The sequence below is a fragment of the Hyperolius riggenbachi genome, chromosome 8 (genome assembly GCF_040937935.1).
Source record: "Hyperolius riggenbachi isolate aHypRig1 chromosome 8, aHypRig1.pri, whole genome shotgun sequence".
Taxonomy (NCBI): domain Eukaryota; kingdom Metazoa; phylum Chordata; class Amphibia; order Anura; family Hyperoliidae; genus Hyperolius; species Hyperolius riggenbachi.
This window is the reverse complement of record NC_090653.1, coordinates 92181615-92199859: the sequence shown is the minus strand read 5'-3', so window position 1 is coordinate 92199859 and position 18245 is coordinate 92181615. Positions and strand designations below refer to the sequence as shown.

At 44.9% G+C, this 18245-nt stretch overlaps 1 protein-coding gene across 2 annotated transcripts in view; it reads right to left on the bottom strand.

The window, feature by feature from the left end:
- LOC137529024 (endothelin receptor type B-like) overlaps positions 1–18245 on the bottom strand; it is a 78950-nt gene that overhangs the window by 10411 nt on the left and 50294 nt on the right. For both annotated transcript variants that reach the window (XM_068250895.1, XM_068250896.1), the window contains exons 3-6: positions 14206–14318; positions 6963–7167; positions 3421–3570; positions 251–384 (exon numbers count right to left, since the gene is read on the bottom strand). In XM_068250895.1, the coding sequence (XP_068106996.1) occupies positions 251–384; positions 3421–3570; positions 6963–7167; positions 14206–14318 (602 nt within the window). The remainder of the gene's footprint in view (positions 1–250; positions 385–3420; positions 3571–6962; positions 7168–14205; positions 14319–18245) is intronic.

Here is an 18245-nt window from a genome sequence, read left to right as displayed (position 1 = left end):
GCGCCTTTGTGAAATAAAGAAGAAAGCTGCTGGGTAAGTTTAACCCTCCCTCACCCACCCGCTCAGCTGCACCAATTACCTGGATGAAATCCGAATGAAACTCATTCGGATTTCATCCGGAGCTCATCCCTGGTTGTTACCTGCAACCCACACCTGGAAATCTTATAATAAGGACTTGACGATCATCATTTCACAAAAGCTGCGTTTAGAACACACAGAGTTGTGTGATTGTGATTTACTGAACTATTACCTCAGCAGCTCACATCTGTGTGGATCTGTCGCATTATATACAGTTTTCTTCAGTATGCTGCTGACATGAAGAGGCAACCAGCACAGGGCGAAAATGACCACCAAGCAGAACACTGTCTTCGCTACTTCCCTTCTCTGAAAAAAAAAAATGTACAGCTATTTAGACAAAGCACAGAGGATCATTTATTTTGTCAGAAATAATCAGGGCTGTATTTATACTTTTGGTTTCCCTTTTTCCAGCTCCCTTTTCCATGGTTAGCCCTCATTTGGGCAGCAGCTCGCCTAGCCTCCAGCCTCTATGGCCATCAAAGAGATCCATCCCTTTTCAGCAAGCATGACTGGTTTCTTCTGGGACTCCCATTGGCAGACTGCCACAACCTAAGCTGTGTGTCCAGCTGGATGTCCTCAAAAGGCTCAGTCAGTAGATGCAAATATTTTCATCTTGCATGCATATTTCATGAAAATGTATGCAGAATGTTACTGGACTAATCAGATTCAGCAGGTCGTGCATTTGACTAGCTCACACCAAAGCTGAACTCAATTTGTATTACAACAGGTGTTATCATTTAAGCAGGTCATTTGGAAGGCAAGCTTATTGCTGTGCTCGCCTAACCTGGGCACCACCATAGACGTAATTATGACTGTAGCAGTGCAGCGGGATTGTCAGTGTAATTTGGGTGCCGACAAGAGCCCAAATGACTTCTTCCCCTGAGTTGCGACAACTTGGAGGGGGAATAGTATTTAATGCTGCCTGGAATTTCAGTGGGAGCAGGAAGAGCCCTCATTCAGCTCACCCTGCGCCCAACTGACCAGGCGGCAGAACAATATGTACTGGTTATAAGCTGCTTCGAAAGACTGTAATGCTCACTCAAAGGTGGCCACATACGATATAATAAAATGATCTAATTTTACACCAGTTCAATAATGATCAGTTGTACAGAAAAATTAAATGCTTCTTTTTAATTTGTTTGAGAAATCTGATTGAATTTAATTTTTTTTTTCTACAAAAGAAGATCGTGAGTGGTGATTTTTTTTCTGTTATATTTTTATGAATTTGAATGGTAGAAGGTAGATCAATTTATTGATTTGTAGACCCACACAATTAGAGTTTTCAATCATCCTTGATTTTCATAATCGGGGGAAAATGTAATATATGTGTGTAATACTTTGGTCAAATTTTTGAAATGTTACCATCAATCAGAAAAAATGTAATGTAATTCTTGAATTCAAAATAAATGTAAAAAATTGTATGGTGTGTGGCCAGCTTTACAGTCTGCATGTGACACAACATACTGTATGGATGACTAAATTAGACCTATTAATACGGTTCGGCATAGGGTGGATGTGGCCCTGTAAAATATATAAGCTATAGCCTTGCTATACACCAGCAGTTCCGGATGTAAGCCTTGCTACAGGAGCATAAAGAGATCATTTGCATATTCAGGAGTGATGCATTGTGGGGAAACCATGGTTGCTATCTTAAAGCTGAATTATCAAAAATATACTCTGTTTTAAGAAGAAAAATTACACTCAGCGAATTTTTTTTAGTAGGAGGGCTCTTCAGTCTCTTTTAGCCCCCTTTACCCTCCTAGTAGTTATGGGTCACCATGAGCTACCTGGGTATTCTGTAATAAGAACTACTCTGATTTAATGAATACAAAAATATTCAAATTAAATTTGATAATGGGCGGTTGTATCAGGCTGACCAACAAAACATGCAGGTAAGTAGTGTACAAAGAATTGATCACCCTATGTAGAAATCAAAATACACAGAAAATCAATTACCCGTAAACCAAAGACAAAAAAAATAATGCAATGCAATGAACAAAATGGCACAAGGCATACTGATGATCAATGCCAGTCTTATTTTGTGGATACTTTGCCGCATCCTCAGGCAGTGTATGTTTTTAGTCACCTATTTTGTGTTTGACATTTATCCACCCTTCACACCCTTTTTCGTTGCCTTCTAGTTTTGCATTTGAAATGCGTGAACACAAATACATAATTTTTTTGCATCACTCAAAGGACCACTATTGCAAAATAAATGAATAAAATACCTACTAGTCCATCTCCTTATGGGAGATTCTGAGAATTTTCTTTATGTTGAAAAGAACTTACTGAATGGCAGTTGCTTATGCTGCATACACACTTGAGATAAAAGTCTTTGGAAAAGGCAAGATCACAGACCAATTTTACCCCCTTCCATGTAGTATGAGAGCCATACTCTACACAGTCTATTCTATGGAGCTGCACTCCCCATCAGATAAAATTTTTGCAAGATGCTGCACACACAGACTGCTGTACACATGCAACAGATCAGTATCTGCAAAAGATATCTTCCTGCAATAGATCCATTCCTGCAAAATGCATTCATAGTCTATGAGATCTGCAGATCCTCATACACACCTTGTTTAACAAACTTCATCTGCATATCTGCCAATCATCTGCAGATCTGAACATCCATCCTGGTGGATCTGATCTGCAGATGATCTGCAGATGATTGCCTGTTAAACAAGGTGTGCATGATGATCTGCAGATCTCAGACTATGAATGCATTTTGCAGGAATGGATCTATTGCAGGAAGAGATCTTTTGCAGATAATGATCTTTTGAATGTGTACAGCATCTTTGTGTGCAGCATCTTGCAAAGATTTTATCTGATGGGGAGTGCAGCTCCATAGAATAGACTGTGTAGAGTATGGCTCTCATACTACATGGAATGGGGTAAAATTGGTCTGTGATTTTGCCTTTTCCAAAGACTTTTATCTCAAGTGTGTATGAAGCATAAGTCCAACTTTCAAAATCATGTGCAAATGTGGGGTGTGGAGGCTGATTGGAATATCATGAGTATGCAAATCATGAGTGTGGAGGCTGATTGGCATTTTTGTATAAATGCTTCCCAGGAAGTGATTTTGTAAGGAATAATGAAAATACTGAGACTCTCCTATGAGTAGATGGACCAGAGATGTCAGATTTTTACTACCTGCAGTAAGTGACACACAGGAAAAAAACTTCAATTTCAGTGCTAAATATTCTGGGACAAATGCACATCCTGCTCACATGTATTTTAAATTTAACAACTTTTTGTGATAGTAATACTTTCATTATGTGTCCACTGAACTGTGAAAAATGAGCAAAGACATTTTTAAATAAAGTTAATTTACACACCAACCTGTTTCATGTGATCATTGAGTGACATTCTCATGCCATTCTTTATGCTGAGCATCTCACAGGACATTAGTGTGTAGAAGACACCGGTGCAGGCCAGAGGCAGGCAGAAGTAAAAGCCAAAAAGCCACCACACTTTTACGTCTTGATAAAACTGAAACACAACAAGACAAGGTATAAGTAAATACACTATCAATGCAGGGCAGTTTCTAGGCTAGGTAGCCAGGTATAGGTTCCCCAGTATAGGTTGACCAGGTATAAGTGCACCAGTATAGGTAGCCAGGTATAAGTTCCCCAGGATAGGCTAGCCAGGTATAGATGCCCACAGTATATGTAGCCAGGTATAGGTTCCCCAGTATAGGTTAGCTAGTTATAGGTGCCCCAGTATAGGTTAGCCAGGTACAGATGCCCCCACTATAGGTAGCCAGGTATAGGTGTCCCAGTATAGGTTAGCCAGGCATTAGTGCCGCAGTATAGTTTCGCCAAGTATAGGTGACTGCAGTATAGGTAGCCAGGTATAGGTGCCCCCAGTATAGGTTGACCAGGTATAAGTGCACCAGTATAGGTAGCTAGGTATAAGTTCCCCAGTATAGGCTAGCCAGGTATAGATGCCCACAGTATATGTAGCCAGGTATAGGTTCCCCAGTATAGGTTAGCTAGTTATAGGTGCCCCAGTATAGGTTAGCCAGGTACAGATGCCCCCACTATAGGTAGCCAGGTATAGGTGTCCCAGTATAGGTTAGTCAGGCATTAGTGCCCCAGTATAGTTTCGCCAAGTATAGGTGACTGCAGTATAGGTAGCCAGGTATAGGTGCCCCCAGTATAGGTTGACCAGGTATAAGTGCACCAGTATAGGTAGCTAGGTATAAGTTCCCCAGTATAGGCTAGCCAGGTATAGATGCCCACAGTATATGTAGCCAGGTATAGGTTCCCCAGTATAGGTTAGCTAGTTATAGGTGCCCCAGTATAGGTTAGCCAGGTACAGATGCCCCCACTATAGGTAGCCAGGTATAGGTGTCCCAGTATAGGTTAGCCAGGCATTAGTGCCGCAGTATAGTTTCGCCAAGTATAGGTGACTGCAGTATAGGTAGCCAGGTATAGGTGCCCCCAGTATAGGTTAGCTAGGTATATGTGCCCCCAGTATAAGTTAGCCAGGTATAGGTGCCCCAGTATAGGTTAGCCAGGTATAGGTGCCCAAGTATAGGTTAGCCAGGTATAGGTGCCCCAGTATAGGTAGCCAGATATAGGTGCTCCCAGGATAGGAAGCCAACTGCAGGTGCACTCCCGGATAGTTAGCCAGGTATGAGTTTCACTAGTATAGCTAGCTAGATATAGGTGCCCCTAATATAGGTAAGCCAGGTATAGTTGCCCCCAGTATAAGTAGCTAGGTATAGGTGCACCAGTATAGGTTAGCCAGGTATAAGTGCCCCAGTATAGGTAATGGAGTGGGGTGCCGCGGCACACTGGGACTGGGTCCCGTCTCACAACATTTTTATTGAAATGTGCTTATTGTGAATTTGAGTACATGTAATAACTCCTCTGATACTCTTTGACAATGACATAAGGCTTTCCAAAGATGTTCAGTAACTATTGGGTTTTAATATACTCATCCACTGGTAGCTAGTCTTAGTCAATGTGGGGAGGGATAGGACACAGCACTCATCAGAATTTAGACAAGAAGTGTGCAAAGATCCACCCTGTGTACCTTCAGGATCAACGTACGTTGCAGCAAATAATTCTTGATCCACACGCCTTTAAAATAAAAACACCAAATTTGTTGTATAAATGTTAAAAAACAGACATGAATGCCTGAAAGTGTTAAAGAGGAGCTGTTAGGTATAGGGTCTCAGAGAAAAAAAAACACATATCAGTAGCTAAATATTGGCAGTACTTACATTACATATGCATTTCACTGTCCACGTTTGGATTTCACAGAATATTTATATAGTATTTGCAGAGATTGATGCTCCTGACAGCTCATGGCAGGTTCCATGGTTGTCTGTCTTGTATGAAGCCAATTGTAATGTAATATCCTCCCTTATCCTGCTTCCTGATGATTCGACTCACAAAAAAGATTAGGATCAAAGATCCTAATGGTTCATGATCCGGACAACACTACTGTGCAGTAAATATTAATTAGCCATGTGGCTAGGAACAATAGCGGACTCATGCAGTATACTCTAACGGAACATGTGCCCTGTGAACAGCACATTGATTTTTCAGTGTTGTGAGCTGGACTGCAAGATACAAGCTGCTGTAACATGAGCCTGTAACGTTTCACTGTGCCTTAGGGTGGGATAGGGAAATGAAGGGGAGGACCGAGGGAGTGCAGTGGGGAGAAGAAGCAGCCCCAGAATGCTTTGCAGTATCTGTTATGCGGCCTGCCGGCCTCCTTAGGAGCTTGGGAATATAGAGGCTTGCTGTTCAGCAAACATCAAAGTAAGAGAGATTTTTAACTTCAGTATTGCCTTTTTGGCTTCCTTCTAAACTGTTTAACACAGGAGAATAGAGGTTTAATTTAACTTTTGCAGCCTGACAGTTACTCTTTAATGTCTGTTTTAACATTTATACAACAAATAAGGTGCTTTTATCTGAACAATGCGGATGAAGGATTTTTTACTGGCCATAGTCAATATTGCTGTTTAAAGTGAACCTAAACTGAGAAAGATATGGATTTTTTCCTTTAAAACAATACCAGTTGCCTGACTCTCCTGCAGACACACAGGTGTCTCTAATACTTTTAGCCCCAGCCCCTCAAGAAGCATGCAGATCAGGTGCTCTGACTGAAGTCAGACTGGATTAGCGGCATGCTTGTTTCAGGTGTGCGATTCAGACGCTATTGCAGCCAAAGAAATCAGACTGCCAAGCAACTGGTATTGTTTAACCCTCCTGGCTGTAACCCCGAGCTACACTCGGGGAAGACGCCGCAGAGGATTTCTCTGCCCCAGGAGGGATTTTTTAAATAAAAGTTGTTTTATCCTCTGTAGTTAGCACTTCGCTAGCTACCATTGTCCCCCAAGTCCCTCTGCTCTTTATTGATAGCCCCTGATCGCCGCAGTTATACGTACCCCCCCCCCCAGATTCCGCAATGGCGCAGCCTCTCCAATCAGCTCCAGGCCTCGTTATGGGGAGGATCTGGATTGCGCATGATGTCAATGTCTGATCGTTGCCATAGCGACGACTGAAGCTCATTGGGGAGGCTGTGGCTCTCGCAGAATCGCAGCTAGGTAACGTATAGCGGCGGCAATCTGGGGGATCAGAAGGGTGCGGGGGACTTCGGGGACAATGGTAGCTAGCCTAGTGCTAGCTACAAATGATAAAACAACTTTAATTAAAAAAAATCCCTCCTGCGGACGCAGCCTCAAACTGCGTACCGCCAGGAAGGTTAAAAGGAAATATCCATATCCCTCTCACTGAAGGTTCCCTTTAGGGACAGAACACAACAGGAATCTCCAAAAGAGAAGGAAGGCTGACTTAGATGCACTGTAACAGCAAGACACTTTTATTATATTGGTTATTGTTCCAACCCCAAATCATATCACTTACCTGCATGAAAGATGATGACTGTTTAAGTGGCAACATGCAGACTGGAATTGTCTGTCCCCTATATTTCAGGTCCACCAAGTCAAAAGCTATGGCTTCTGGGACAGCGAGGAGGATGGCCACAGCCCAGATCAAAGTAAGTTCTATGGCCTTCCAGAGTGGAATTCCAATACCTCGTATTCGGTTCCAGGATGCAACAGCCCGATATCTGTCAGAAAATCAAGTAACCTAGCTCAGCATTGATCTGTCTGCATGTTTTATTTTTAAAGGGGCACTACAGCGAAAAACTGTAACATTTAAAATATGTGCAAACATATACAAATAAGAAGTACATTTTTTCCAGAGTAAAATGAGCCATAAATTACTTCTCTCCTATGTTGCTGTCACTTACAGTAGGTAGTAGAAATCTGACAGAAGTGACAGGTTTTGGACTAGTCCATCTCTTTATAGTGGATTTTCAGGGATATATTTATTTTCAAAAGCACTTAGTGAATGGCAGTTACTCTGTCCAACTGCCAAAAAAAGCTGTGTAGGGAGCAGGGAAGCTGGCCAGTATCATTGTTTAACCCTCCTGGCGGTTTGTAAAAATCCGCCAGGGGGCAGCAAATACGTTTAAAAAAAAAAAAAAAAAAATTTCATGTAGCGAGACGAGGTCTCGCTACATGATAGCCGCTGCTCAGCGGCATACCCCCAGCCCCTCCGATCGCCGCCGGCGATCGGAGATCAAGAGATCCCGTTCAAAGAACGAGATCTCTTGGAGGGCTTCCCCCGTCGCCATGGCGACGGGGCGGGATGACGTCACCGACGTCATCGACGTCGTGACGTCAAAGGGGACTCCGATCCACCCCACGGCGCTGCCTGGCACTGATTGGCCAGGCAGCGCACGGGGTCTGGGAGGGGGGGCAGCTGCGGCGACGCGTATAGCGGCGGATCGGCGGGTAGCGGCGGCGATCGGACACTGCACGCAGCTAGCAAAGTGCTAGCTGCGTGCAGCAAAAAAAAAAATTATGCATATCGGCCCAGCGGGGCCTGAGCGGTGCCTCCCGGCGGCATAGCCCGTGCTCAGCACAGGCTTACCGCCAGGGAGGTTAAATCCTTTTTCGGGAATATCTTTATAAAGAATAAAAGCCTTGCTGAGAATCCCCTATGAAGAGATGGACTAGTCCAAAACCTGTCACTTTTGTCAGATTTCTACTGCCTACTAAGTGACAGCATTATAGGAGAAAAGTAATTTATGGCTCATTTTACTCTGGAAAGAATGTACTTCTTATTTGCCCCTTTAAATTTTATTTTTACTATACAAACAATTGAATCAACTGTAATCCTAAAGGTGCACATACATGGTACAATTTTTCATTTTCTTTCGATTAGATAATTTAGTTTGATTATTCCGTTAGATCGAATATAAAGATTTTTGCAGCATGTCCGATCAGATTTTTCTCGAAAAAACAGGATAATCGTTTTAATTTCTAGATCGAAAAAACAAATATTTTCAACTTTCATTTGATTCGATCATTTAGATCGAATAAACGGGAAAATCGAACGTTTTTATTGTATCGTGTATGGGCACCATTAGACCTTGTTCACATTATAAATTGCCAGCGCTATCGCAAGCGCTACGCGATTTATTGAGCTTTTTTCAAAGCGCTTTTCCCTGCACGTTGAGCTTAGAAAAGCGCTTTTCTAAGCGCTTTTGCTGAGCCATTCAAATTTTCACTTCCTGACTTCAGTGAGGAAGTGAACTCTATGACCCGGAAAAGAATAAATACAATGTACTTATTTTTAAAAGTGCTACACAAAGCGCTTTTTCAACCATTTTGGGCTTTTCCTATACCCTCCATTATAGCAAAAGCGCTTTGAAAATGGTACATGTAGCGCATTTGCTATTTGCTAAAATCGAATGCTCATATGTGAGCACTCTCATGGGAAATCATTGCACAAGAGCTTTTAGGGTGATTTTTCTAAAATAGCCAGTGCTTAAAAAAAATCCACAAACGCTATAGTGTGAATCAGCCCTCAAAGGACCACTATAGTGGAAAATTGTAAAGTGTAAAATACATGTAAACATATACAAATAAGAAGCACTGTACCTTTCTTCCAGAGTAAAATGAGACATAAATTATTTTGTCGCTGTTACGTACAGTAGGTAGTACAAATCTGCCAGAACCGACAGGTTTTGGACCATTTCCTCATGGGGGGGGGGGGAGGATTGTTAGTATTTTGTTTATTTTTTACAAGAGCAATTCCTAAAAGGTATCTATACAAATATTCCAGCTGCCCCTCTACCTGTTTTGTACACCATTGTGGCAGTTGGACTGAGCAACTGCCATTCACTAAGTGCTTATAAAGAAAACCCTGAGAATCCCCCATGCAGAGATGGGTTAAACCAAGAACTGGCAGTTTTCTACTAACTACTGTAAGTGGCAGCAACATAGGAGAAAAATAATTCATAGTTCATTTCACTCTGGGAGGAATGTACTTTGGAGTTGTATGTGTTTACACGTATTTTAAACATTTCCAGCGATAGTAGTCCTTTAACCAATTTATCATAAAGAGTTAAAACAAAAGAAAAGCAGACAGAAAGAAAATAAAATATTTTAATGAAATAAACACAATGGTTTTTTGTTTCTTTCCAACTTATTAAAATTAAACTTTATAATATTGTTGTGCTTTCCAGACACTCTTTTCATTCTTGCAATTCTCACTCATTATTTGCCCACGACAAACAGACTTGGAAGCATTCCTCTCAATACAAACTGCTGGCTGAAGGGGTTAATAAGATATATATTTTCATAAGAAAAAGCATCATCATCAGCTATTAGCTGGCAGTCACTGTGGCCGTCTTTTTGAGCAATTTAGAACATAAAGCTAAATAAGGATGGCTGAGAATCACTTGTTAAAAGACAACTGACGTGAGAAAAATATGGAGGCTGCCATATTTATTTTCTTTTAAACAATGCCAGTTGCCTGGCAGCCCTGCTGGTCTTTCCAGCTGCAGTAGTGTCTGAATCACACCAGAACACCAGATCTTACAATAAGGGCTCTTTCACACTTGCGCAGATTTTGTGCGTTAACGCAAACGGGTAACGTTTGCGTTAACCAAGGTAAAATGAAAGTCCATAGACTTTCATTTTACCTTTCCGGTTCCGAAGCACCCGGGCGCAGTTTTTCGTCCAACGCACCCGCGAGCCGGCGTTTTCCGTCAGGTTTCATTACCAGCTACCGCCACTGATTACATCGCACTGCAGATACCCGATGACACGCCGCAGGCGGGCAACGCATGCAGGAGAACGGCTCCTGCACGCGTTGTCTGATGTGAAAGAGCCCTAATGCCCGACACACCTGATCTGCTGCATGCTTCTTCAGGGTCTATGGATGAAAGTATTAGAGAGGCAGAGGATCAGCAGGACAGCCAGGCAACTGGTATTGTTTAACCACTTAAGGACTAGCGGTCTCTGGGCACTTAAGGACCAGAGACCGCTGGTCCAATCCCGACAGAATCCCGACGAGTCGCCGCACATACCCGTCGCAACCGCTGTCATCGCCGCTCGCCGGGACCCCTAGGACATAGACTGTGCCGTCTCTATGACGGCAGAGTCATGTGAGCCGGTCAGGAGCCGCTTTCATTGGTTCCTGACCCTGTTTTTCAATGTAAGCCAATGGGAACAGCTTACATTGAAAGACAGGGCCAGGAGCCAATGAAATCGACTCCAGACCGGCTCACATGACTCTGCCGTCATAGAGACAGGCAGAGCCTGTGAGATGCGGCGAGAATCGTCGGGTTTGAGCGGCGCGATCGGCGGGTAGCAGGCACGTGCACAGGGGGGTGCTCTGGGTGCCCAGGCACCCCCCTTTTTAAAATCATCAAAAAAAGGCCCCTCTCGCCATGCAAAATAAGCTCCGCCCCGGCCGCGATAAGCTCCGCCCACCCATGGGAAGCTCCGCCCCCTGGGACACTTTCAAGTGAAGAGGCCCAGACAGGAATCCTAGTGTGGCATACTGACCTCTCCCTCCACCTAGGACCCATACTGACCTCTACCTCCCCCCAGCACCCATAGTGACCTCTCCCTCCACCTAGTACCCAGTGACCACTCCCTCCCCTAGCACTCATAGTGACCTCTCCCTCCACCTAGGACCCATACTGACCTCTCCCTCCTCCAACACCCACAGTGACCTCTCCCTCCCCCAGCACCCACACTGACCTCTCCCTCCACCTAGCACCCACAGTGACCTCTCCCTCCACCTAGCACCCATAGTGACCTCTCTCTTACCCAGCACCCATAGTGACCTCTTCCTCCATCTAGCACCACCCACAGTGACCTCTCCCTCCACCTAGCACCCACAGTGACCTCTCCCTCCCCAGCTCTAGCAGTGATCCTGCCTACCCCAGAACCCACACTGACCTATCCCTCCCCCAGCACCCACAGTGATTTTTCCCTCCCCCAGTGGCTACCTTCCTGTCCCCTGCAGCACCCACAGGGACCTCCCATCCCAAAAGCAGCACCTACAGTGACCTCTCCCATTGCCAGCGCCCACAGTGGCTTCTCCCAACACCCAGCATCCACTCCCTCCTCCAGTAACCACACTGACTTCTCCCAGCACCCACAGTGGCCTACCCTTACCCCAGCACCCACACTGACCTCTGCCTCCCTTAGCAGCAACTATGCCATTCATAGCAGCACCCATAGTGACCTCCCACCCCCTGCACCCACAGCAATCCCACCAATATTCAGCACCCACATTACACTCAACCAGTAACCCCCACTATAGCAAGCACCCAGTACTTGCACCAAGCACCCTGCACCCAATACTCACATCTGGCCTCAATATGGCACTTAGTACTTGCATCAAACAGCCAAATGACACCCAATACCTGCACCCCTTCACCCTATAGCTGGCACCCAGTACTCACACCTACATGGCACAGTACTTGCACCCAGCTCTGACATGTCACTCACTACTCACACCTGTACACAGCCTCCACATGGCACCCACTCACATAACCAGTACTAGCACCCGATGTACCTGCACTCAGAACCCACGTGACACACAACACCCACCCAGTGCTAGCACCCAGTGCAGGCATGGCACCAAGTATTTGCACCTATGGGATACCCAGTACCTGCACCCAACACCCACATGTTTCATCTGCAGTAGTTCCAGTTGCACTAAGCCTCCACTTGGTGCCCAGCACCCACACCAAGCACTCACATATGACATCCAATACTTGCACCCAGAACTCAAAAGGGACTGAGTACATGCAATCAACACCTACATGATGGTTGATGCACACCCATACTGCCAGAATCCACATGACACCCTGTGCCAGCACCCAGAACCCACATGGCACCCAGCATCTGCCTTTAGCACCCACATAACAACAAATACCCCACTAGCCAGCTCCCATCACCCATATGTCACCATGTACTCACTCCCAGTACCCACTTGGCACTCAGTATTTGCACCTAAGACCCACATACCCCCATAATACACACCCACATGGCACAGTACTCACGCGTCACCAAGTTCCAAAGTCATTATATGCACCTAGTACCCGTTCATGGCCAGCACCCAAATAGAACCCATATGAGACACAGTACTCTCCCATGGCACACATCCAGACCACGCATGGCACTCCCTACTTGCTCATGTCCAACACTCACATGGCTCCCTGTACCAATTAGCACTCACATGGTACCCACTATTGTTTATCACCATCTGCTACTCATTCAGCACCCAATACTGCATAGCACCCACTGCAAATAAACACCCAATACAAACTGGACCTTGGTACCCAAAGCAGCTTGACACAGACTTTACATTGGCATCTCAGCACCCACTGCAACTTACCACAAAGTGAACCTTTGCGTCTTACCATCCACTGCATCTGGGCATCCACTGCACCTTGGCACTTACTGCAGTTTTGCATCTACTAATGCTTAGCAACCACTGCATATTGGTAACCACTTCTTTGCCTGAAAAGAGGCTTGGGTGCTGACCAAGAGGGACAGAGGTCCCAGTAATAAAAGGTGAGTCTGTGCCTCTACAGTGGGCTCCACTGTGCACACTCTAACAGTGGGCACCTATCACTGCTGATTTGAGGGTGGTAGCACCAAAAGAGTTGGAAGGAGACACACAGTCTGCCTGATACTGCTATAAAGGTGTGTGTGTGTGTGTGTGTGTGTGTGTGTGTTGGGGGGGGGGGGGGGGGGGGGGGATAAGACTGCCTTATGCTTTATGGAGAGGGGGTATTACATACACAATTTAGTACGATTTATCGATTTCAAAATTGAGCACCACACCCTTGAGTATCCTCTGCATCGCCCTGCCCCTTCCTGCAGCACCCACACTGACCTCTACTTTTCCCATCAGCCACCCCTTCCCCTCATAGCTGGCACCCAGTACTCAAACTCACATGACACCAAGTATCTGCACCCAGGCCTAAAATTGCACCCAGTACTCACACCTGCACACAGCTTCCACATGGCACCCACTATCTGCACCAAGTATCCACTTAACCCGTAACCGCACCCAAAGTACCTGCATTCAAAACCCATGACATACCCAAAGCCCACCCATAGCCAGCACCCAGTACAGGCATGGCACCAAGTATTCACACCCATGTCACACCCGGTACCTGCATCCAGCACCCACATGACATCCATTACATGCACCCAGCTCTTACATGGCACTAAGTTCTTGCAATCAATACCCGCATGACACTCGATACCCAACCACAGCCAGAACCCACATGGCACCCATCATCTGCATTCAGCAGCATGACAATCAATACCCCCCCCTAGCCAGAAACGAGGAGGGGGGGCATGCGGGGGAAGGCATTGCCAGGCCCCTTTTTTAAATTTGAGCACCCCCCACTTAAGGACCCTCTGCACGGCCCTGGCGGGTAGCGGCGGAGACGGCGGATGAGCGCTGCGGACAGTGATTGAAATCTACGCCCTGCCAGCCAAAAGCCCACCAAAACGTAGATTTCAATCATTGCGGTCCTTAAATGGTTAAAAAGGAAACCCATATTTCAGCCTCCATATTCCTCTCGCTTAAGTTGTCCTTTAACTTCTTGAGGTAATATTGTGGGTCAAGCGTGTGCCTGCCCATAGTCTTCTGTCACAGATCTCTGAATTAGTAATACTATCTGTCTGTCTATCTATCTATCTATCTATCTATCTATCTATCTATCTATCTATCTATCTATCTATCTATCTATCTATTAGAAAGTTTAAAGTCTTACCTGTCTATACTGAGAGCGCACAGACTCAGCACTGTTACACCAACTGAAGCCTTTTGAATAAATGGAACCAGCTTACAAACGTGTACCCCAAAAGGCCAGTCCTCTGCTATAAGCTGAAATCACACAAGCATTTTCATGAGTAAGTCAAAGTTGGAAATGAATTATTTAGTTTTTATTTCCCACACAATGCAGATAACACGGACGTAAAATAAATAATAATAAAATAAACAGTTGAAGCAACCACTGGCCTCTTGTATTATTCAGATGCTTTTGTGATGACAGTAACTCAGTATGAACTGTTTGAGGGCCCTTTTCCACTAGCAGTCGCTAGCGTTCGCGCTGAACGCTAGCGATTGCTGAATCGCAATTCCGCCGTTTTCCCGACGTTTGCGGCCGCGATTTTGCTATGCTATGCACTGCATAGCAAAATTGCGGCAAAAGTCGCTCCGCGGCGCGATCGCGATCAAGTAAAAAACGAATCGCGGTAGTGGAAATGACCTACCGCGATTCCTATGTTAAAAAGCAAACCGTAGCGATTGTAAAATCGCTAGCGGTTTGCGGTTTTGCGATTCAGCTAGCGCAAACGCGCTAGTGGAAAAGGGCCCTAAGAGGTTTGGGGAGGCGCCCAGTTATAATGCTAATTGTTCTAAGTATGATAATAGTACCGTAATAAGGATATAAGGAGTCTTATAGGCGTATAGGTGCCCACGCCCCACACAACTCCTGTCAAAGGTTATTTGTTTGTATTTTTATTTGTTTGGACCTGAGGAAGCGGGCTGAGACCCGTGAAACGAGTTGTCCACAATTAACCACTTTGAAATAAAGACTCCTTTTATCGTTTTTGAGTGAGTCTTCTTTGTAGGTAAGACACCTCTTTTTATATTACGGTACTTTTATCATACTTACCATTAGCATTGTAACTGGGCGCCTCCCCAAACCTCTCAAACAGTTTTTACCCACACCCCTCTAAAAAGGGGTGCTTTGCACTTCCCACTCGTACTCTTGTCCTACCAGTGGAAAGGCCAACAGGAGGAGAGTGACCACCCTGTTTCAGAAGGTTCTGGGATGCCTAACGAGAACGGTTTCTTTCCGCATGCCTGAACGGTGGTTGCAGGACTGCAACCCATCCTTGTGAGTATAAATTACCCACAACCCCCCACCAATTATTTACCTGGCGATACTGCACTATTTGGCTTTTGCTCTCTCCCCTCTTTCTGCAGGCCGAAGGATCTCCATTCTCATTGTGAAGAGACTTCCAGAGACCTGGGCCAATTTAACTCAGTATGGTTCCCTCTCTGTTCAGACTGTGACCATAGCAAAGCTAACAAAGGACATCTTTTTGCTTATTCTTTTTCCATGAGATGAGTAAAAATGGACAATGCAGCATGCAACATTATGTGAGACTCCTTTGTAATATTGCACGCATGAAAAAAGGGCGTCAGGAAAAAAGGGCTCAGCTGGATAACAATGGGGCCGGTGAATAACAAAATCTTAATAAACATCATTGTGAAACCTGGTTAATGATAAATACAGTTTTAAAAACAGACGGGAGATAATAACGAAAAGATATTAACCTTAAAAATTGTTACGTAATTCAACAATGCAGCTCAACCCAACCCTACTCTCACACAGAACACTCCCCTGGTGGTGCCTAAAACTAACCACTCCCCCGGTGCCACCTAACCCTAACCATCCACCCATTGGTGCCTAACCCTAACCATCCCCCCGGTAGTGCCTAACCCTAACTCCCCCTGGTGGTGCCTAACCCTAACCGCCTCCCTGGTGATGCCTAAAACTAACCACCGCCACTCCCTCTGCAGAAACACCCTTTTTCACATAGAAACGACAATATCTTTGATAACTTAAAAGTTGTACATACAAACAAAATATTATCACAAAAACTACAACGTTGCAAGCTTCTAAAATGATAACATAATTCAAAAACTGTAATGTTCTAATGTTGATAACGATATTTATCTGGAGCCCTTTTTTCTGCTTTTTTTCGCTGTATTACCAATAATTGCATTAGAGTCTATGACGGTGCCCTTTTCGTCCACCCTCAGCCGGCGTCCTATTTTTCCTGCTACCGTAATATCTATTTTATAACAGTAGGCAAAAAAAAAAGAGTTTATATCTCTCTGGGATATTGCTCCACTAACCATCCAAAATTTAAATGGAAAAGGATGGTTGTAACATAATTCTGTAATGAATAGTGGAGATGCCGCCGCGCGGTCTGGCGGCGGGGCGGCTGTCTCCGCGTTCAGACCGGCGGTTTCCGCACAGCAACATGTGTCTGGTTTGCCTGGGCCTTCTAGTGCACACAGGTAGAGAGCTACGCGCGCGCGCGCGCCAAAAGACAGGACCTTTATGCCAGCAGGAGAGGTATCAGCTGATCAGGACGATCAGCTGATCCCAGCGGAACTCCTGATTGGCTGAGTGGATGAGGGCGGCGCTGCGGAGCGCTGTAGTATATATAGATCTTGCTTGTCAGTTGCTGGTTGTCTGCCGTTGCGAATACTTACGTGTGAGCACTCAAACCTTAGTCAGATCCTACAGTGTGTTAGAACCAGTTGGAACTGGGAATTCACACTTAGCCAGATTCCGCTCTTGATGTTTACTGTGTCATTACTGTGTTATACCTTAGACCAGTTCCAGGGTGTTGAGACCAAGGACCTCACACCCAAGCATAGGATTACTGTGTCATTACTGTGTTATACTTTAGACCAGTTCCCGGGTGTGAGACCAAGGACCTCACACCCTAGTATAGGATACTGTGTTATTCTTTAGACTAGTTCCCGGGTGTCGAGACCAAGGACCTCACACCTTAGACTAGGATTGTGCGTTTTGTTATCTGTTATGACCTCTGGCTCTGTTGACCTCTCTCTAGCTTTCTGATTCGGTACCTCTGCCTATCTGTCTACCAGTTGCCAACCTTGCCTGTACCCGGTTACCGAATCAGCCTTCTGTCTCTGTACCTTATCTGCTCGTGTGTTGCCGACCTGGCCTGTCTGACCCTTCTGACTGTCACTCATCCCTCGAGTGATCTGTCTGTCTGTACTACCCGTGACACTAATCCACCAGGTGTCAGTTAGCTGCAATGACCTCCTGCTCCTCAGAGAGTCCTTCCTGCAGTTCAGCCAGGGGCCTCTACCCTATAGGAGTCCACTGGCTGCAGTACAGTCTGATTTCCAATCCTTCTGGGAATCCTTGGCTGCAGTACAGTCTGATTTCCAGTCCATCAGGGAATCACTGGCTGCAAGATTATCTCTATCTCCTCCTCCCAAAGAGATAGTCCCTGCACAGCCAGAGGCCACCTGCTCCTCAGGTGGTCACTGGCTGCAGCAGTATCTGTGTCTCCCGCTCCACGGGAGATAGCCTACAGTTGCTCCAAGCACTTACACTTCATTAGGTGTCCAGAGGTTAGTCATATTTGTATTATTGGTGATTCTGCAGATCATCCATAATCAGGTATACATCTGTATTGTTGGTGATACTGCAGATCATCAATAATCAGATACTCTCTGTGTGCTGACAACAATCGTTACAAATTCATAATACATTTTAAACATAGCCCAACAAAGTTAAAATGACCATTTTACAATTTGCAGGTTCTTGGAGCCCAAGATAGAGAGACACACCACCTTAGGCACACCTATAGACCTGAGGAAACGGCTGTGGCCGTGAAACACATTGTCATTTGTGCCCCAATAAAATGTAAGAAGTACTTACCACTACCTTACGCGTGAGTTTCACTACTATCAGGTAGGAACAAGAGAACCTTTTTTTCAATTATTATACCACCTACTAGAACTACTGATATATGTCTATGGGCGCCTCCTACCTTCCTCCATTTTACATTTTCACACATTGGCCCTAAATTTCAAATAACTTTCTCCTGAGTTTTCTTAGAATAAAAATGTCCATGTCTTATTATCATGATAACACATTTGATCAAGATAAGTTTGATATTGCTTTTTTGATATTTACGTTTTTTTGTTTTTTTTTTTCATTTGCTAGACACTGAAAAGTTATTTCGTAAA